The sequence below is a fragment of the Nipponia nippon genome, unplaced genomic scaffold, assembly GCF_047370975.1.
Source record: "Nipponia nippon isolate SJK-2023a ecotype South Korea unplaced genomic scaffold, ASM4737097v1 scaffold_1, whole genome shotgun sequence".
NCBI lineage: Eukaryota > Metazoa > Chordata > Aves > Pelecaniformes > Threskiornithidae > Nipponia > Nipponia nippon.
In genome coordinates this window covers 81,173,296-81,195,239 of record NW_028262290.1, presented here as the reverse complement: position 1 = coordinate 81,195,239, position 21,944 = coordinate 81,173,296, and the positions used below count along the sequence as shown (strand labels likewise).

At 38.0% G+C, this 21,944-nt stretch overlaps 1 protein-coding gene across 1 annotated transcript in view; it reads left to right on the top strand.

Moving 5' to 3' along the window:
- The window catches only part of DNAH5 (dynein axonemal heavy chain 5), a 137,452-nt gene that overhangs the window by 29,046 nt on the left and 86,462 nt on the right, over positions 1-21,944 (top strand). Inside the window, exons 15-28 of the mRNA XM_087736864.1 lie at positions 1,044-1,250; positions 2,096-2,267; positions 3,546-3,691; positions 5,883-6,042; positions 6,558-6,800; positions 7,636-7,826; positions 7,909-8,008; positions 9,401-9,537; positions 11,060-11,261; positions 12,766-13,001; positions 18,605-18,823; positions 19,564-19,626; positions 20,605-20,843; positions 21,677-21,917. Of these exons, the coding sequence (XP_087592990.1) occupies positions 1,044-1,250; positions 2,096-2,267; positions 3,546-3,691; positions 5,883-6,042; positions 6,558-6,800; positions 7,636-7,826; positions 7,909-8,008; positions 9,401-9,537; positions 11,060-11,261; positions 12,766-13,001; positions 18,605-18,823; positions 19,564-19,626; positions 20,605-20,843; positions 21,677-21,917 (2,556 nt within the window). The remainder of the gene's footprint in view (positions 1-1,043; positions 1,251-2,095; positions 2,268-3,545; positions 3,692-5,882; positions 6,043-6,557; positions 6,801-7,635; positions 7,827-7,908; positions 8,009-9,400; positions 9,538-11,059; positions 11,262-12,765; positions 13,002-18,604; positions 18,824-19,563; positions 19,627-20,604; positions 20,844-21,676; positions 21,918-21,944) is intronic.

The window sequence follows — 21,944 nt, the reverse complement described above, 5'->3', positions numbered from 1 at the left end:
CAACTTCACTGCCAAAACTTGATTAGATGATTTCTTGAAAAATGCTGTGTAAAATGTCATGATAATACATGATACAGCTGAAGCAAGCAGTATAGTCAACTATATTTTAGACATTGAAAGGAGGTGTGAATTTTCAGTGTGTGTTCCATAAAAAAAGAAAAAAGTACACTGAAAGAAATCAGTGGGTTATGAAACTATTGCTTAAAAGCAAGCTCCATCTCAATGTAGTGTGATACACGAAATTTGAGAAGTGAATAAAGAACAACACAATTATGGAAAATAGGAACAGCAGCAAAGTTTTTCAGGTAGGAAGAATTTCCCTGCCTAAGGCATGACTTCTTCCTGGTATCAGCCAAATTTTCCACGTGTGATGGTTTTATGAATGCTCTCCCTTCTAATCACATGGAGCACAAATGGTATTCTAATATTCAAATAAGGCAGTTAAAGCAATAGTGTGATTAGGCTTCCCTTTTAAGAATTTAAAAAAATCTATAATAAAGATTAATTTTACTGTTTCTAAAAATTTGCCAAGAGGTTGGATATAATGGGGAGTTCCATTAAGATTGGAGCATGGTATATCTGTTAGCTAGTGGAAAACAAGTGAAAGGAGAAAGAGGATAAGTTTATTCAAAAGGTATCTGAAGAAGTTATCCAAGAATAATTTAATTCATCAAGGAGGTCATGTGCAGCCTTATTGCAGAATGTGCACTAAGTTTTAAGGAAATGAGAGTTCAAATTTAAGAGGAATGAAGTAAGAAAGTCTATGACTCTGCTTTTGATGTTGGACTGTGGAATGCGGCTTATGATATCCAAGAACCAACAGAAGAATGTCTGTTGGATAAAGAACAGTTAATTTTGATTGTTAAGCATTTGGGTACAGACAGATTGTGTTAATAAAGTTTTGTTGTTGATTCCTACCATATCAATCTTTATTGTCAGCAATACTTGATTTTAGTTTTTGCCAAAGTGATATTTATGTCCAAAATAAAGTATTTCATGTTACTGGCTTGTCTGATCAGGAATGGTGACTTTGTTTCCTGCAGATTGAATTAACTAAAAGACGACTTCAGGCACCTCTCTTGGTAAAAGCTCCAGAAACAGGAGAATTATTTGTGAATTTTGACCCTCAGATATTAACTTTAATCAGAGAAACAGATTGCATTGCTCACATGTGCCTTGAAATCCCACCATTTGCAAGTATTGTTCAACAGAAGAGAGACTGGTATAAGAAGATTGTCAACAATTTGCAGGTGGGTTTTTTTTTAGTTATTTTATGTACGTGTAGTGTGCATTAAGATGTCTAGGTTCTATACATATGGAAGAGAAAAAACGAAGATCAACTATTATGCATTAAGAAAACATTGGCAAATCTATTTTTTATCTTTATGACTGTCTTGAGGCTCTTTTTAATAAAATTTCTTGGCTTTGTGTTTTCTGTGAAGTCACTTCAAAGATGCATGGGTTTAGGGCAGGCTGGTGTTTAGCCATCTCCAGGAAAGCAAGGCTGTATCGTCGTTACTTGGGAAGATAAACACCATAGCTCTGAATGTCGTCCTTTCTCCTTCTTCCCCCAGTTTTTATTTTTGGCATGATGCCATAGGTATGGGATATCCCTTTGGTCAGTTGGGGTCAGCTGTCCTGGCTATGTTCCCTCCCAGCTTCTTGTGTGTCCCCAGCCTGCTCACTGGCAGGGCAGTGTGAGAAGCAGAAAAGGCCTCAATGCTGTATGAGCACTGTTCAGCCATAGCCAAAACATCAGTGTGCTACCAACACTGTTTTGGTCACAAATCTAAAACATGGCACCATATGAGCCACTATGAAAAAAATTAACTCCATCCCAACCAAAACCAGTACAATCTACAAAAATGAATTTCCATGTGAAGTAGTATTTGCATTATTATAAAAAGCAACAAATAGTGAACTTCTGCCAAAAATAATGAAAACGTTTCCCAAGCAATGAATTACCATTTCTTAAGAATTTCAATGATGTACGTCCAGAGGAATTTTTGTGATTTAAGTTATGATAAATACGTGTATGTGAAGAGGTTCAAATAAGTGTACGTTAACTAATGCTTTCATTCTCTGTTTATTTCAGGTGATGCTGTCAGAGTATAAAAGAATTAAACTGAAAATACAACACCCTATTGAACAACTGATGGCTCCTCGGTTAGCAAATGTAGATGATGCTATCCAGCCGGGTCTAATGTTACTGACCTGGACATCTTTTAATATTGAGAAATATATTAATACAGTTTTTTACAAGCTAGGTGAGTCACTTGCCTCCTTCCATTAACTTCTGCTTATTTGTTTCTATACAAATGCAAGCTACATTATTTAAGCTTACTATACTTCATATGATTTGCACTTAATTGACTTATACGTGAAAGAAATCAGAATTTTCACCTGTCCTGTACTTCACGAAACCTCTGCTTTATAACAACACCTTCTTTTTGTCTCACATATTTGTCAAATTTCTACTAGTATGGATGTGATGGCAGTTAGGATTAAACCAAGCATCAAGTAGTGTGCAAAAGGTCCTGTGTATTCGGAATTCAAAGAATGATAGCTACTTTTTTAAAGAGCTTCTAGGTTTCTGACTTTTCCTAATCTTGCCTTTTGTTTCTATAATGTACAAAATAAGTTCTCAGGGAATAATACCTCGACTGAGTTGGCACTGTCACTGCTCAATAGCTTTTTATAGTAAACTTTTTTTTTAACATCAGTCTCTTTAAAACTAATGCACACGCATCTTGGGCAACAGCTTTAGAAAACAGATGAGCTTGTAGTCTTTTCAAAAGATTATCACAAGATTGCACTGAGATGCGTATTGTTTCTGAAGATACCAAGTTCCTTTTGCTTCAGCTTAATTACTACATCAAGCAGATTTTGTTTTTTGAAATGATGTAAGTTGTTATAGTGGAAATTTTCTTTAGTTGAAACGGCAAATTGAAATGCATTTTGGATGATAACTTGACATTACACTCAATTTAATTTTGAATAATACAAGTAGTTTGAGTCTGGGACAGGCAGCTTGCTGCTATTTCAATTTCAGCATTGAAAGCAAATTGCTATTAAACTGTGAAAATTCTAGTGATTATTTTCTGTTGACTGTTATTTGGCTTCTAACATCTTTTTGAAGCATAGACATTTTATTTGTCAAAAGTTTTTGTTGCTAGTAGGTTCTCCAAGTGGTAACTAGTTCAAGCTATAGGAGAAGTATTCCTGCACCTCAATTGAATTTCAATGTCTTTGTGTTTGAAATGCATATACTTTAAGCTCATCTTATATATATTTACAATATTTTGCTATTTCTTTTAGGATATGGATAGCATATGCTAGATAAGCATATGTTATACAAAAAATTAATTATGATTTCAGTGGTGAACCTTGCCATAAAATTTTAGATGTTTGAAGTATGCTGGTTAAGGTGTAGAATTCATATAAAATTGAATATGATTGTTTAAGTAAAAATTTAAGCAGGACTCTGCAAAGACTGTTGTTTCAAACTTTTAAGCTTGTCTTGAATCTTCTGTTTGCTTCAAAAGCTGGGCTGGAGTTATTGCTTGATCGAGTGAATGACTTGATTGAATTTCGTATTGATGCTGTCCTTCAAGAAATGAATAGAGTGCTACTCTGTAAGTTGCCAGAAGATGAACCACTGAGCTGTGAGGAATTTCTCCAAAAGACTAAGGTTATTAGATAAAATTTTCATAATGAAGAGTACAATGACTTTGAATGAAGGTATTTTCCCTTTTTTATGAGATAAAACCAGTGCAGAATTAATGAAGTGTGCATGGGAAACCGAAGTAAGAAAATCCCCACTTGCTTGGCTGGAATCTTAAAAAGGAGCAAAAATACCAAGTGTAAAGAGGTCTGAGCTGAGATGTTATTTTCTGAGCTTATTAATGTCAAGACAACTACTGTATCATATTTCTTTTATGCTTTGATATCACTCAACTTAAATGTTTTCCCTCTGTGATAGTATCTTTTTTGTCATTGTTGCTTGTTAGTGCCTTTAAATAAGGGGAATTGCCCATGCCTGTGAATAGCTCCATAACAAGTGCACTTGGTTGCCTGGGAGAGTAAATACTGTGGAAATGATTGTGTACTGAATATCTTTGTTAATCTCAAGCTCTCCTGAGTTGGTAATGGGATGTGCAAAATATACTCAGAAGTACCTGGTTCAAGGTATTCTGGGAAAAGTCCCTTCCTTCACCCCATCAAAATACTTTTATGTTGAAGAGGATTAACTGTAAGCATGTAAATTGTTAGTTAGAAAACTGATGAGGCTAGTAATACAATTGAATGACAGAATGATTTTTATGAGGCAATAGTGAGATATTCTGGCATTTTAGGTTATAATGTCTAACTTGTGTTTTCTCCTGAAATAAACTTTGCTTTAGAAAGGATTGTAGAAGATCATCTAGATAATCCTCATCCCTGGCCTCCTGTAGCAGTAAATACTACAAATGAAAGTTTTGTTTCTGTTAGTGTACTTAACTTTTTGGCCTTTCCCATTTTGTTCCTTGTAACAGCTCACCTTGTTGTTAAATACAAAGTAAAACTTCAAATAACATTTTGTGGAATGAATGGTATTTTGTAAGCCTCACAATCCATAGGTGGTTTTTTTTGTTGATCCTGCTGCTGCTTTCCTGATAGGGCTAGTACTAAAACGTATATTCGCTGAAGTAAAAATATGTGACGGTGAGCACAAAAAACTTCTCAGCACTGTGTGATAATTGATATTGCTTAATGTTGATCTTCTGCAAGAAAACTTGACCTGCTACATAGCAATTACAGCACCACAACAGCCAATCAATTTGATTTAGCAGAGTAAGTGGTATACCAACCCCAGTTATGGGTACAATGAAAATAGTAACAGTGTTTGTAAGCTTATTTTACTTTTTATTAGAAAGATTAGAAATAAGTTCTACCACCTAACAGGTGTCTTTAAGTTTCTAAAGAAATTGCTGCAACAAAAATAGTTATATCATGGAAAAAAAAAACCAAAGTACTTTGTTTAGTAGTTGCTGTGATATTGCAAATCAGATCTGGCTTCTCTCTCAACTAGACTGAATTATGAAGAAGATCAAAGATTGCATCTTAAAATTTGGAAATGACTGAATCTTAACTACTGGCTGAATTTTTCAAATTATTGATTTTTAATTAAACGGAGGTAGTCAGGTTTAATTAAGTTTAAAGAAATAGGAGATAACAAAGAAGAAAAAAATTAAAAGGCATTATAGTTAAAAATTATAGTTGGCTAAAGCATACTTGATCAATTTTACCATAAGTATTAAAGAAAAAACTGCACAATACTTTATTATATTTCTGAGTTTTAGTAAATCTCAATATTTGATTCCTTCTCCCCCAGTTAATAATTTTCTTGTTTATTCTAATCATAAATACAGCTTTTGATAGATTTTATCTCCTATCTAGCTATAAATGGGAAATATGATTGGCTAATACTCCTTATGGCACAGCCAAGTAATGTAAAATGGCAATGATTAAAAGAAAGGTTAAATCTTCCATGTCTACATTGGAAAGTTAAGAAAATTAAGAAGCACTTGCTTTTGGGAGCCCTTTAACGGAACTATGCTTTATAAACATTGATTCATGATATTAACTATGGATAAGGCATGTGACTTAGGAAAAAAGCCACAGCAATTTTGAAAGACATTTATGATGTCTTGTTTGGCACAACAAAGAATCCAACACTAAATAGTTTGGAGCAAACCAATTTAAAAATCATGTTGCGTATTGATCTTGTTTTTCACGAATCTGAGGCCTTGACGTTTGTGTTAATAAAGGCTGCTATGACCGTGAAATAGACATGAGAACTGGGAAGATAAGAACATATGTTTGTTTTGGTTTGATAACAGGAGCTCTGTATAAAAGGTTCTCGGACTTTACATTTAAAAAGCTCACTGGTGGAAGATGCTGCTAATGAGCTGATTAACATGTTACTTGACACTGAGATACAGGTCAGAAAAGAAGATAAGTCAGTTGAACCCACTACTGAAATAAGGGGAAAAAATACAGGTAAGAAGATTGTATTATGTCTCTGTGCTTATGTTTCTTTTGCATGCTGATAGTATGTGTTGGGCTTAGTGTATAGTATGTGTCAGCTTAGCTGACTGAAGTATCAATCAGTATCTAATGTCTAAAGACTCGTGTTTGAATTTGCCTGGATAACAGATAGTCTAACAATCACCCATCGTTCTGCAAAATAGGTCAATATTATCAGTCTAACTTGCATGTTGAAATGTTAATGCCATAGGATTAGCTACTTACAGGCCTTGGTTAATTGCTGGACTTCCTAGAGAAAGAATATAAGAAATAATATCTAAATTTTGGTGATAATCATGCCAGTTTGTACTGAGTAGAGAAGGTGGATAGGAGTAAAAGGACTGTTACATTGAGGTACAGATTACAAATGAGTACAATCTGCACTTCTGTAAAATTTAGCTGTATTTCAGACACCTGTGGAGGTGTTGCTTTATTGTGTTTTCAAGTCCCTTAAGTCAATTTAACTAACTAGATTTATGATGTTTTAGCAACAGAAGAGGAAAGAAGATCAAAAAGCTTGACTTCCTCCCCCAATTCCAGTGAGATATGGGCTGAACTGTCTTCTCCAGCAAAGAGGAAGAGAACAGATTTAGAAATGTTAGAGGAAGAAGCCAATGAACTGCTTTCCTACTTCAATCATTGTAATATCGATGCCCTTTTGAAAGTCACTCGAAACACTCTGGAGACCATACGCAAGCGCATCCATGCATCTTCCATGATCAACTTCTTAGGTGGCCGTATTGCAATACTTTGCTTTCTTAGCGTATAAAAATAAGTATGTAAATGTAATATCCCAGAACTGTATAAAAAAGAGCCACATATGTAAAAGAGGGGAAAACAAAGGGAGTTTGAATAAGCTGCCTTGTTAAATCACAATTGATAACATGGTATATTTCCAAAGGAATTTTTTTTTCCTGTGAGATTCCTGTGTCATTGTGATGCTGTTTCTGTTAGGACTGACTATACTGTTCTGAAGCAGGATATTATATTTGGAGCTGGACTTGATAAGTGGTTACCTGTATGACCTTGGCTTTTATATAAAATTGTATGAAAAAAACAATAGAGAAAGAGGTGTGTTCTCTTTCTGTTACTAATTGCCTTGAGATCTTTCTATACATTATGATGGAACACTCTTTTGAAGTGTTTTCTTGTTACTTGTTTCTTGTTTTGTTTTAAGAAACAAAAATAAAAGCATTTATATTTGGTCTCTATAGCATATAAGGCATACAATATTATGAGATTCTATGGAGTTTTTGTGCCCAATTTAATATGCTGACTGGGAACACAAGCCAGATAACAAAATTTTTTGCTAAACAGAGTTTAGCTGCACAGAACAAGTTGAAGAGGAGCTTCGTGGAGAGAAACAGCATGGCACGTAGTTTTCACTTGTGCTGCTATAGACTTTACCAATACATCTTGTAAATTACTTGTGAATCTTTTTTTCTTAAGAAATTACATTTGATGCTCAACACTAGGATGTATGTATTGGTTTATATCATTACAATGCCTAGTTTGACATCTTGAAAAAAATGTGAACAACCTTTTTTTTTTTTGTCTTCCATTTAGAAAATCACAATGCTTCTAAGCAGAAAAAAAGTGCTCATCCTATAATTAGGACTAGTATTAACCTATCTATCCCTAATATCATCATGACACCCTCTTTGGATGAGGTACAGCAGACGCTTAATAAAGCTGTAGATAATATTGTGAAAGTAATGAAAGGAGTTGGACAGTGGAGTATGGAGAGAATATCTAAGGTTCGTGTCTTCAACAGCCTTACTTAAAACTAATGTTTCAAAACTACTGCAAATAGAAAATGAAATTTTATTTCTTCCCCAGAAGACAGTGTTAGAGAGAAAAGTGGCTGTGTTGCGGTGCGAGAGCAGAGACAGCGATTCTGATGATGGAATGAGAGAGACTGGAAAGAAAAACATCCATGGTATTGATAAACTCTGACATCACTTGATTTGAATGTTAGATTTATATAGTATGTGTTAAAGGATATTAAATACAAAATTCATCAAAAGCAGTAGAACGAAGACTTCATAGATTTTAAGCTACCTTGGAGAAGAAATAGGGTATAACAACAATGCGAGAGCTTCTCTTTGTGGTTAGAAGCCAGGCTTGCTGGAATATACTTGTCTTTGTGTGGATTTGAATAAGGGGATTTTTTGAGCCTCTCAGAGTGTTGTACTGCTTTGGCTTCTACTTGCAGCATGTGAAAAGCTGTTAGGGTGCCAGCTTGGGCAGCTTAGTAGAAGTTGTGAATGAGTTTGCAAAACAATTATAGTCACTATCGCTACACAAAAGATCTTTCATGATTTGCCAGTGTGGTTTGTAACTTGGCATGTTCAAATGGCATCTTAAAACTTCCGCTGAAATTCCTTTAAGAAGGGTAAGTTGAACTTAAACAAAACCTGCCATTGAATAGAAATGTCTATAGAATTGCAGTATTGGTGGAGAGAGGATTGTGTAGAGGATTGAATAGACTAAAGTTTCTAAAAGGATTTTAACTTAATCTCTTTTGTGATCAGACATGGAATTAAGTTATTGAAGGCATTAATTCAAGGAAATTTAAAATGGTATCTTGGGTTGCTGTTTTTTTCTTGTCTGAAATGGTTTAGAATCGAGCCAAGTTAACTGTTCTACTTTGTACTTCAAGTACTTCAGAAATATATTGAGTCTTTTTAGGTTAGCTCCCTCTTATACACCTAAAAAGTAGGGAAGTAATACTTCAACTGGTTAAGAAATGAAATTGTTCTTTCAAAACTAAGAGTTTCCCTTGCCCGAGATGAAATAAGAAATGATAGAAGGTTCAGTCTTGTGGGTATTTGCTAACTAATGGACCTTCCTTTTATCTTTCTTTCCTTTTGAGGATTGGCTATGATCATCTCCTTGGATTTAATGTTAATTTGTATTTCATATTGTCAATTGTGGTCTACCCCACGTTATTTCAGAAATTAAAAATATTTATGGATTTGCTCAATGTTGACATATCAGTAAATCACTTAGGTGAAGTGTACAAGATAAACCCTGGGGAGGGGTGAGAGAAAAGGAAAGATTATATTTGAAAGATTGGAGTGGAACTTGTTCCAAATTTGACAGAGTACCTAGATGAAGCAAGTTTCCTAAAATAGAGAGGTTTATGAATTTGTGGCAATTGTATTGGTCTCCTAGACTTCTAGTTACCTGTTTGATTAATAAGAACACTCAACTTTGAAATGCATGCTTATTGAAAAATAGGTCGTTAGTTTTTGTCTATAGGAATTTGTTTGGCCTAAACAATATGTCTGTCCTAAAACTGCTTTTGTATTTGAATCTGCCTTTATAGATAGTGTGTCAGATGCAGCATCACTCAGTTTGTCTGATCCGGTGCAAAGTCAGAACTACTTCAAGAGTGTTTCAGAGAACAAAGAAATTATTAAATTAGTATCTTTACTCAGCACTGCTATTAATTCTACAAAAAGGGTAAGACAATTGAGATGTTAATTTAATATCACTATCCAAGGGATACGAGTGTATTACTTTTAATATCCTTGGGCAATAAGGATAGGCATTTAAAGCAATCATTAAACATATGAATGAAAAACTGTAGGATGGTGGATGGAAAACATGTGGCTGCAAATTTGCAAATATGCTTCGAAAGTGTACCATGGGTTAAGTGTACTGTTTTCAAAAATTTATGAGGTTTTGAATATTACATAAAGTAAAACTTAGATCTGATGAAAAACATATCTCCTGTTGATAAAACATCATAAAAAACTCTAGGTATAGTTGAGTTGTGTGTATTTAATATAGAACTGGTAGTAACTGTACAAGTGTGTTAAATACAGTTTTATTCACATAGAAATTCTGATAATTAATAAGCCAGCATGACTTCTGACCCATTATGAAGAATTTATGAAGGTTTTTGGAAGAAAAGTGGCTGTCAGCTTGAGATTTGTAAAGTGCTGCATAGGATTTGCTACTGGAAGTTAGGAGATAGCTTAAGGGATACGCATCGTTTCTTTGCCCTTTTCTTATTCTATGCACTCTCTAGTAAACTGTAGGTATTGAACATATATTTCTGTGGGGAACTCTGCATCAGTTTCTCCTGGGGGCAGTCCAACCTTACAATGGAGCCTTGTCAGGTGGAAATTTTTGACTCGAAGCCTTGTAACTTCAGTGGTACTAAAGCATAACTAGCACAATGACATACAAACTTGTGCTGAAGACTAAGGTGCAGTTGATAATGGTGGATAGTTATCTTGGTATTTTGGTACTCAATATTTAGTAATTGGAAACTTTTTATCATTTAGCCAGGTCTAAATGCCTGCAAGCACTATGTTTCTGATAAGACATGATGTGGATTATTTCTCGTAGCAAGTCATCTCTCATTTACTTGTTTAATTAGCTGAAGTGATGATGATTTAACTTTGTCTGACATTTTCCCGAACTCCCGAGAACCAGAAAAATAATTCTCTTGCACACTCCTTAAATGATACTCAAATCAAAGATACCTGAATTGAGTGTAGAATTTAATTTTAACATCACCAAGTCATACATGTAAAAACAATTGTCTCATAACTTCATTATTTGAGAACAAATGGAGTTATTGCTCTTCTTTGTTATGTTGGGCCCTAAAGCTCAGGTTTCAGTTGCTAGTGGTAGGGAAGGACAAGTACCCTAGACTGTATCCTAGTCTTAAAGGAGTATTTTGCTTCCCACTGATTCCTAGGATTTTATTGACTGAAGAATCACTTCGTTGGAAAATACTGTAACTGATTTGACAGATTGAATGTGATTAGCATGCAGTTCCTGGCAAGGCTTGTGATTGCTAATGGAACTTGCTTTAGCATAAATTTACCAGCAGCCTTCTGTTTAGTGAGGTGATGCAACCTGCTCCACTATGGTATTCTTAATGTATTCTGACTAGCAGATGCTAAGAAATTATATGTATGCTATGCATGTAAAGCTGAGAATCTTTCTTTGAACTTCTAATGTGTTTCAGGAAGTTCTTACAGCTTTGGAGAGTTTTAGTTGTTACCACCATATATGGCAGAGGGACAAGGAGGAAACCATTGATAAATTAATGATGGTAAACCCATTACTCTCTGAATTTGAATCTGAAATTCTGCATTTCCAAGACTTGGAGCTGAAAATCAATTCTGAGCCTGAATACATCTGCGTGGGAGCTATTGCACTGTACACTGGTAGAGTTCAACTTTCCACTTCTTTCTAGAGACATGTACTTTCTGACTCCTGTAAGAAGGAGAGACGGTGCTTCATTTTGAATGGGTGAATTAGATTAAAGATGGAAAGGAGAGAGAGAGAACGGTTGTTTGCTGTTTTGACTGCAAACGCATGCAAGCAAAACACTAACACAAGGGTATTTGTGAGGCTCAGCTGGGGTTTCTTCCCCCACCTGGATACTTCTGCTCACTTACGGGATGGATGGTGGATGTTTGCCTATCCTTCGACCCCCACAGGTACATATTTTATGGGAGTAAGATGATACGCTTATGTTGCTCTTCTTGCCTGGCTGCATGTAATGAGACAGCTGAAAAGCTTTCTGTTTAACACAGTTAAGTGAAGCATGCATGTTGTTGCTGATTCCCTTTTTGTCATGGAAGCCAGGCCTCAAATCTTTACTTTTTTTGTAGCTCAGGTTCCACATCACCTAACTAAATTTTGCATAAGCATTTTACAGCAGTATAACAGAAAGGACAGTTGGGAACTATGATGGACTATAAGAAATGCATGCAGCTGATTTTGCAGTGGGTGTCAAGTCTGAGGAAGCAGAATGTTTTCTTCATTAGGAAAGAGTGTCAACAAAATGTCTTTGATTATATTGTAAGGCAAAGAACTAGAGAAACAAGCTGTCTTTTGAAACTCAATGGAGGTGAGGTAGTTCTGAAAATAAATAAATAAGACCATCAGGTGGGAGAGCTAAGCATGGGAAGAGGCACTGCATAAAAAGATGACACACAAGTGAAATCTGCACAGGGAATGAACAGGTAACGGTTGAAATTATATCCGGCTAAAATTTTATGCAATCCTTGTGTTGGTATTGATTTTTGACTCTTCTGTTGAGAACTCTGAGGAAGAAACTTGAATTTAATGGCAGAGCTTAGAGAAATGGACTTGATTGTTGCAAAATTGGGCAGCAACTCAGCAAGACTTTGGTTTCTCTCTAAATGTTTGTCATTTGGTTCCACTGATGCTACAGATAAAACTTCTAAAAATTAAATGATTGATGGACCATTTGGTTTCATTTAAATATCAGATCAAGCTTTCTGTTTTTCAGCTTCCATAATAAAACTCTTACTTCCTCCCACCCCCATTGTTTTTTTTTAAAGATTAATTTTTGAAAAGATTTTGGACTTAGATGAGAATATTAACCAATTTGTTAGTGATGTGTAGGACAGAAATGTATATAATGATATATGAATGAGATGAGAAGTGTAGCGTCCAGCCTCATCTTTCTAGTAGGAAAGATGATACATTCTGAGAAGATAAGGAGGAAAGCAACCCTGAATTGCAAGCAATCTTACAAACCACTCAAAGGTGTCAAAGTGATTTCATCTTCTCTGTGTGTGGATGGTTAGACTGAAAAAACTGGGAGCGAAGAGAACACATACTGAAAAAAAGATTAAAAGTACATCTTAAAAAATATCTACAATATCTAAGTATCTATTAATTGTTTGATGTTTGTAGCTGATCTGAAGCTAGCACTGAGAGTAGAAGCCAAAGCCTGGATGACGTTGCTGGGCTGTCATTGTAATAAGAAATACAGAACAGAGATGGAAGCAATTTTCACTTTTATAGAGGAAACTGGCAAGAAGTTAAATCGCCACATCAAGGATCTGGATGATATAAGAACAGCCATGTCAGCTTTAAAAGAGATCAGAGAACTACAGATCTCCATAGACTCTCAAATTGGTCCCATTGAGGTAAACACGTATGTTGCATGTATGGGTACTGTTTCAACAGAGCAATTATTTTCTGGGTTAAAGCTTAACAGTACACTCTGAAAAGGTATGATTTAATATGTGTTAAATGTTGGGTGGCAGACCTGTTGTGTTCCTGTAAACCTTTTTTGTGTGGAACTCTGATTTGGACAAATGCAAACCTGTTGAGGCAAGAGGTGGTTTAGTGAATAGTGTAGAAATTGAGTGATTTAGGTAAGAGGAAGATGAGAATACAGATATTTAATGCAAGAAAGCTTTTGATACTTTGTGGAAGAAGTCTGTGTATGAAAAACATCGATTTTCCTCTTTTTTTTTTTTGGTTAGCCTACAGAAGAGGAGAAAGCTAATTTTAGGCAGATTGTATGAGAATGTGTGAGAGTGATTGCTTTATCAGCTATATCATGGGTTGAAATAAACATGAACAATTGACTTCCTTAAAGAAGTTCACTTACTAGAATACATTTATTGAAACAACGTAGGTGTTTCTGATAAAATCGCAGAATTAAAAACAGATAGTAACTTTCTCCGCATTCCTGACCAGAGTATGGATTTAAGAATACTAGTTTGGCAAAATGCACCATTGACTAGAAGTTCAGTAGACTTTTCTTTTTCCTAAGGCATGTTCATGATTCCTGATTGCCCATAATTTTATTGTCAGGGTTATGTCCTTATTGTTTTAAATTAAAGTAACTTAACACAGAATTCTTATCTATCAAATATTGACAAATCTAATATTCTGGTTTGGAGATGCAAAAACTGTGTTTGCTGTCAGACAAATGTCTTGCACCTGTGTTTTCTGATTCTGTTTTCTCTGAGCTGAGGTAAATTATGGAATGCAGCATGTACTCATATGTGCAAATAATGGAAATGAGCAAGGTGCCCTTCCATATTTTGCAGAATACAGCTAAGAAGGAATATATCTCTCAGCCTTGGAAGCTGTGAGGGGCTCCCTAGTTGTGTGAAGGAGCAAAAATAGGACAAGTATTTAATGGTGAAAATTAAAGCATGTCTGCAGCTGGAACCTTCTGTGAAATTGTCATAGGTAGCGGGATCTCTTAGGAGGTGACATTTTGGAAGTTCCTGCTGAGACCTATCATGGTTTGCTATGTGATGTGGAGGTGGCAAGGCAAAACCCGTGGTAGCCAAAGATTCCTAAGCGTCCAGTTCTGCAACCAGGAGCCTCGAGTCCCTAGGCGCAAGGAGTCATACATCCGATTTTTGAAACAGAGATTGACATATTTTCCACATAATGGGGTGGCAGACAGATAGTTATGTTTCCATTTTTGCAATTTGTCTGCAATTTGATCAATCTGGACAACGTAAATGGAAATAATTCTGCTTTATACAAAAAATTTCAGATGAAATTGTTATGCCACAAGATTCATTGCTATGCTACCCTATGCTAATTTAGAGTAAGTGAATATCAGTTGTGTTTTTGTGAAACTTGACTAAGGGTTTCAGTATGTGGAATGTTTATACGTTGATCATACAAGTGGAGATCAAGAGAAAACAAAGGACCTCATCCTCTATATATCTAAAGATTCCTCATTCTGAATGGTGAATAGTTATAACATTTGAAATCATCACAACATATTAGTTGAGGTAGCTTTTGATGTGATTTCCTAATTATTTTTTGTTGAAAACATGAAGTAGGGCTTAAAGGTCTTTATGGAATAGAAGTTTGTTTGCTTCACTTACTTGAAGGCCTCTGCTTAGATGTTTTCTCATGGCTCACCTCCCGTAATATTCATCTTGGCTCATAGCAGATAAGTGAAGACATGGATCAGAAAAATAGTCTCATTAAAATGAAACTAAAACCTGCAGTCTTAAGGAGTACTTTAAATGGAAATAGTTTTTTAGAGAGGCAAATTGCACAAATAATCTATCAGAAAGCAGAATGCTATGTGAAAGGTAAGGAGTTAAGGAGAACTAGCTAGTTTTCATTTTGATGTTTCTTCCAGTTTGGTATTGGTTTGCCGGATTGTGATAATTGTTATGCAAAAAGAACAAATTTTCTTTTTCTAACAAATCATAGAATCACAGAATCGTCAAGGTTGGAAAAGACCCTTAAGATCATCGAGTCCAACCGTCAACCTAGCACTGCCAAGTCCATCTATACCATGTCCTCGAGCACCACATCTATCCGTTCTTTAAATACCTCCAGGGATGGAGACTCAACCACTTCCCTGGGCAGCCTGTTCCAATGCTTGACCACCCTTTCAGTGAAGAAGTTTTTCCTAATATCTAACCTAAACCTCCCCTAGTGCAGCTTGAGGCCATTTCCTCTCGTCCTATCACTCGTTACTAGGGAGAAGAGACTGACCCCCACCTCGCTACAACCTCCTTCAGGTAGTTGTAGAGAGCAATAAGGTCACCCCTCAGCCTCCTCTTCTCCAGACTAAACAACCCCAGTTCCCTCAGCCGCTCCTCATAAGACTTGTGCTCTAGACCCTTCACCAGCTTCATTGCTCTTCTTTGGATGCACTCCAGCCCCTCGATGTCCTTCTTGTAGGGAGGGGCCCAAAACTGAACACAGTACTCGAGGTGGGGCCTCACCAGCGCCGAGTACAGGGGCACTATCACCTCCCTGGTCCTGCTGGCCACGCTATTCCTGATGCAAGCCAGGATGCTATTGGCCTTGTTGGCCACCTGAGCACACTGCTGGCTCATGTTCCAGCGGCTGTCAGCCAACCCCCCCAGCTGCCAGGCAGCTCTCCAGCCACTCTTCCCCAAGCCTGTAGTGTTGCATGGGGTTGTTGTGACCCAAGTGCAGGACTCGGTACTTAGCCTTGTTGAACCTCATACAGTTGGTCTTGGCCCAACGATCCAGCCTGTCCAGATCCCTCTGCAGGGCCTTCCTACCCTCCAGCAGATCGACACTGCCACCCAACTTGGTGTCATCTGCAAACTTAGTGAGGGTGCACTCGATCCCCTCATCCAGATCATCAATGAAGGTATTGAACAGACCTGGCCCCGGTACTGAGCCCTGGGGAACACCACTCGTGACCAGCCGCCAACTGGATTTGACTCCGTTCGCCACCTCTCTCTGGGCTCGGCCGTCCAGCCAGTTTTTAACCCAGCGCAGAGTGCACTTATCCAAGCTGTGAGCAGCCGGCTTCTCCAGGAGAATGCTGTGGGAGACAGTGTCAAAGGCCTTACTAAAGTCCAAGTAGACAACATCCACAGCCTTCCCCTCATCCACTAAGCGCGTCACCTTGTCACAGAAGGAGACCAGGTTAGTGAAGCAGGACCTCCCTTTCATGAACCCATGCTGGCTGGGCCTGATCCCTTGGTTGTCCTGCACTTGCTGCATAATGGCACTCAAGATGATCTGCTCCATGACTTTCCCTGGCACCGAGGTCAGGCTGACAGGCCTGTAGTTCCCTGGATCCTCCTTCCGACGCTTCTTGTAGAGGGGCGTCACGTTTGCTAGCTTCCAGTCATCTGGGACCTCCCCGGTTGACCAGGACTGATGATAAATAATGGAGAGTGGCTTGGCAAGCTCCTCTGCCAGCTCCCTCAGTATCCTTGGGTGGATCCTGTCTGGCCCCATGGACTTGTGCGCATCCAGGTGGAGGAGCAGGTCAGTGACTGCCACCTCTTCGACAACTGGGACTTCACTCTGCGTCCTATCTCCATCTCCCAGCTCAGGGGCCTGAAAAACCCGAGGATGGCTAGCTTGACTATTAAAGACTGAGGCAAAGAAGGCATTAAGTACCTCTGCCTTCTCTTCATCCTTCGTGGCCAGGTTACCTTCTGCATCCAACAAAGGAGGGAGATTCTCCCTGGCCCTCCTTTTGTCACTGACGTATTTATAAAAACTTTTTTTGTTATCTTTAGTGGCGGTGGCCAGTTTAAGTTCCAGCTGCGCCTTCGCCTTTCTAATCTTCTCCCTGCATATCCTCGCAACATCCTTGTACTCCTCCTGAGTCGCCTGCCCCTTCTTCCAAAGGCGGTAGGCTCTCCTTTTTTTCCCAAGTTCTAGCCAAAGCTCTCTGTTCAGCCAGGCCGGTCTTCTCCCCCGCCTGCTCGACTTGCGGCACGTGGGGACGGCCTGCTCCTGCGCCTTTGAGACTTCCTTCCTGAATAATGTCCAGCCTTCCTGGACTCCTTTGCCCTTCAGGACTGCCTCCCAAGGGACTCTGTCAACCAGACTCCCGAACAGCCCAAAGTCCGCCCTTCTAAAGTTCAGGGTAGCAGTCTTGCTGACCCCCTTCCTTACCTTTCCTAGAATTGAAAACTCTATCATTTCATGGTCGCTGAGTCCAAGACAGCCTCCAACCACCACATCGCCCACCAGGCCCTCTCTGTTCGTGAACAGCAGGTCCAGCGGGGCGCCTCCCCTGGTTGGCTCGCTTACCAGCTGGGTCAGGAAGTTCTCTTCCACACCCTCCAGGAACCTCCGAGACTGCTTCCTCTCTGCTGTGTTGTATTTCCAGCAGAGATCTGGTAAGTTGAAGTCTCCCACAAGAACAAGGGCTAGGGATTGTGAGACTTCAGCCAACCGCTTGTAGAATACTTCATCTGTTTCCTCGTCCTGGTTGGGTGGTCTGTAACAGACTCCCACCAGGGTATCTGCCTTATTAGCCTTCCCCCGATCTTTACCCATAAGCACTCAACCTTATCATTACTGTTGTTAAGCTCTAGACAGTCAAAACACTCCCTAACATACAGGGCTACCCTTCCCCTTCTCTTTCCTAGCCTGTCCCTTCTAAAGAGCTTGTAGCCATTCGTTACAGCACTCCAGTTGTGTGAGTCATCCCACCACGTTTCCGTGATGGCGACCACATCATAGTTTTCCTGCCGCACAGTGGCTTCCAGCTCTTCCTGTTTATTGCCCATGCTGCGTGCATTGGTGTAAATGCACTTCAGTTGGGCTATAGATCTCTTCACCAACACAGGCATGCTACCCCTAGGCTCATCCCAAGCAAGCCTGGTTTTATCCCCTTCCCCCTTCACATCTAGCTTAAAGCCCTCTCAACTAGGCCAGCTAACTCCTGGGCCAGGATCCTTTTCCCCCTTTGCGACAGGTGAACCCCGTCTGTCTCCAGCAGGCCTGGTGCCATGTAAACTGCCCCATGGTCGAAAAACCTAAAATTCCGCCACTGGCACCAGCCCCCAAGCCACGTGTTGATGAGATGGGTCTTCCTGTTCCTTTCCATATGCCTCCCGGCTACTGATGGGATGGAGGAAAACACCACCTGTGCTCCTGATCCTTCAAGCAATCGCCCTAGTTCTCTAAAGTGCCTTTTGATTGTCTTGATGCCGCTGTCAGCTACCTCATCACTGCCGACTTGAACAACCACTAGTGGATAATAATCAGAAGCTTTCACCAGCCTGGGGAGCTTCCTGGTAACGTTTCTTATCCTTGCCCCAGGGAGGCAGCAGACTTCCCTATGGGATGGGTCCGGTCGGCATATCGGGCCGTCTGTTCCCCTCAGAAGGGAGTCACCTACGACAATTACCCTTCTTTTTTTCTTGCCATCATCATCTCTGTTCTTAAAAGTTTAAAATGTTAGCATACATATATGTGTAAAATTAACTTCAGTTACCATTTTGTGTGTCTTGATCCAACCTTCTGACAGGAATCCTATGCTATGTTAAACAAATATGATCTACTTGTGGCCAAGGAAGAGACAGAGAAGGTGGACACTTTGCACTACACTTGGGAAAAACTGCTAGTTCGTGCAAATGAAGTGCAGAATGAGCTCATTGCTTTGCAGCCAAACTTCAGAGGAGAGCTTATTAGTGCTGTGAAGACTTTTACTGAAGACTGTGCACAGTTCTATTCAGATTATGATCAGGCAAGTGTTTGTGATGTATTGTATTAGAGGAGTTTTTGAGGAGCCAGTGGGAGCATGGAAAGATCGTGGAGTTGACTAATTTATGGGATGTGTCTCTACTGTCTGAAGAATATGTTTAGTCTTGTTAATGTGGTATTTGAGTTTCAGTGCAGGGCAGACTTTGGTTATTTTTTGTATGTGACTAAAGTATGTAATGCTGGTAATCAGCTCTTAAAGATTAAGACTTGAGACATTTAGGGTTTATGATACACAGCTAGTTAGCATGAGCAAATGTGAAGACTGGGATTAATGAGAAATTATGTTAGAACGTAAGAAGCATTTTCTGATGTTGGACATAAGTACAAATGACTTAAGGTCTTATATTCTTTCTCAGGAGAATATAAATGAGTCAAGCTGAACTAGTCTTGTATCATCTTCTAAGTAATGCTGATTTTTACTTGAAAAAGGAGCTACCATTGCCTAGTGTTTACACTATTATGAAAATTTCTGTATTAAAAAGATAATTAATTGCCTTCTTTGTTGTTTGGTTTTTGGTTTTTTTTTGTTTTTTAAATAAAGTGCTTGTTCTAGTAGGTAACTGTGTGAACTCTTGGTTCAGTTGTTATCTGACGTAGGGATGGAATCCTGCAGCCGCAAAAAAGTTTGAGTTTAGCATTTAGAAAATGCTGATTAGAAATAAGTTGTGGCTATTTTCACCCTCTAAATTAACTTTTTTTTTTTTTTAATTTTTTTTCTTTTAGAATGGGCCAATGGTGGTTGGTTTAGAGCCTCAGGAAGCCAGTGACAGGCTTACTATGTTCCAGGTAATGTTAATTCTAAGACATTGCTTAATACTTATTGCAAGTAAACTAACACCTGAAGGCACTGAGAATGAATCAGAGAAGTTGAACTAATTTTCATTGATACATAGGGCTACTGATTGGGCGAAGTCTGTTTTAACTTAATGAAAGCTAAGTTGGTATTTTTTCTATGCATTTGCAAGGAATGCTCGTTAAAATTAGATTTTTTTAGGAGCTCAGAGAAAGGCTGCATAGATAACGAATAATGATTACTAGATTCAAGTATCCTGATGAGAGCCTACTCTCAAGTTTAGAGTGTTTGGCTATAGGCTGTTCTTGTGTTCATTATTGTGTCTCTTCCTCACGGGTACAGTTGTGCCCAATCTTCTTCCCCTCTCCTCCCTTTTTTTTTTTTTTTATATAGTATTAAATGTTTCCATTTAAACTGACTATTTTTCCTGTTAAAATGTTTCTTTTTACTATGATTAATTTCTATTCCTGTAATCATGACTTCTAATGGTTTTCCTTTTCCCATAGTGCTATTCATTTGGCTTCCTACTGTGTTCCCTCACTTATATTGCAATTGACAATTAAATATTGTTTTTCTTTGCTGCTTAAACAGTAGTAATTCTTACTTCAACCCTTCAATAAAAGAATTGTGCAGCATACTTGGAGAGGTAGAATTTGCTGCATCCACCTTTCTTTACTTTGCATGCTACACCTCTTTCAAGTGCAAGCTTAGCATTTATTGTTCTGTCAGTGTGCCACGTGGAGTAAATGGCCTCCCTGTCAACTTCTAAAGATGTGCCTCCAAGCTAACTAAAAGTTACTTTTCTCATGAAAATTGTTGACAAAACTGTTGACGGTGTAAGTTTTTAGTATCTCCTGTATATCTTTCTAGTATTTACTGTATTTTAATCACTAATGCAGCTCTAAGCATAATGCCAGATCTTGAATATTTAGTTATTTAATTTTATTTAATTTAATCTTTTTCTTTCTCAGAATCGATTTGATAATCTCTTTCGGAAATATATTACTTATACTAGTGGGGAAGATCTTTTTGGTTTGCCTGTTACTCGATATCCTCAGCTGCTTGAAATAAAGAAGCAACTGAATCTGTTACAGAAGCTCTATAATCTGTATAACAATGTCATTGACACAGTCAGTGGCTACTATGATATTCTTTGGTCAGAATTAGACATTGGAAAAATTAACGGTGAACTTCTGGAGTTTCAGAACAGGTGAGAAACTGCTGCTGTGGTAAAGATGCCTAAAATACTTCTTAAATACTTCTTAAATGTTACTTCTTAAATATTGGTTAGCACCAATAATCATATCTGAGCATGTGTTTGTTCATTGAAACATGAAAAATCTGAATTTTAATTGAAAAATATATCCATTACCAACTTCATAAAATAAAGGAGTCAGTTTAGACTCTAAATGTTGACGATTATTGTTCCTTAAGAGCTTCTTGGTTAACTTTTTTTAATGAAATTGGAATAGATGTTAAAATTGTTATTTATTTTGTTCATGAAGGGAAATTTCACTTGTTTGTTGTAATATTATTATTCATGAGAGACAGATTCACCCTAGATGTCTAAGGCAAGTTAGTGAATTGCTGAATAGTTTTCCTACAAAATTGGATATATTGCATGCATAGAGGCTGAACTTTTCATCAAACCCAGATTCAAATAATTTAAAGAATTAAACCTGCATGTTTTGAGGAACAGGGTTTTTTCTAGAGCACAGAGCAGTGCATATCATGAGCCTCACCAGAAGAAGAAATCAAGGTGTAAAGCAATTCATTTGTTTCTGAAGATCACTTGGACAAAGTGTATTAGAATTATGCAACTACACTCCTTAGGGGGACCCTGTAGGTGTCTGCCCAGCTATCAGTCAATGAAATAGACTGGAAACAGATTTTCTTACATGCAGAATCACATACAGAATCTTCACAATACAGGTAACCTGAATTTGGAAGGTATGTGGTCTGCTGTTAAAACCATGTACTGTGACTAAATGAGTAACAGAATATTTGAAACTGTTTGAAAAAGCTTGCATTATTCCTATGTAGATGTCGTAATCTTCCTCGTGGTGTAAAGGAATGGCAGGCCTTTTTTGACCTAAAGAAGACCATTGAGGACTTTAGCGAATGTTGCCCATTGCTTGAGCGTATGTCAAGTAAAGCAATGATGCCTCGGCACTGGAAGCGGATTACAGATCTCACTGAACACAACTTTGATGTGGAAAGTGAAACATTCAAACTGAGGAATATAATGGAAGCTCCACTATTAAGATATAAAGAGGAAATAGAGGTATTGTGAAGGAAGAGAAATGGATGC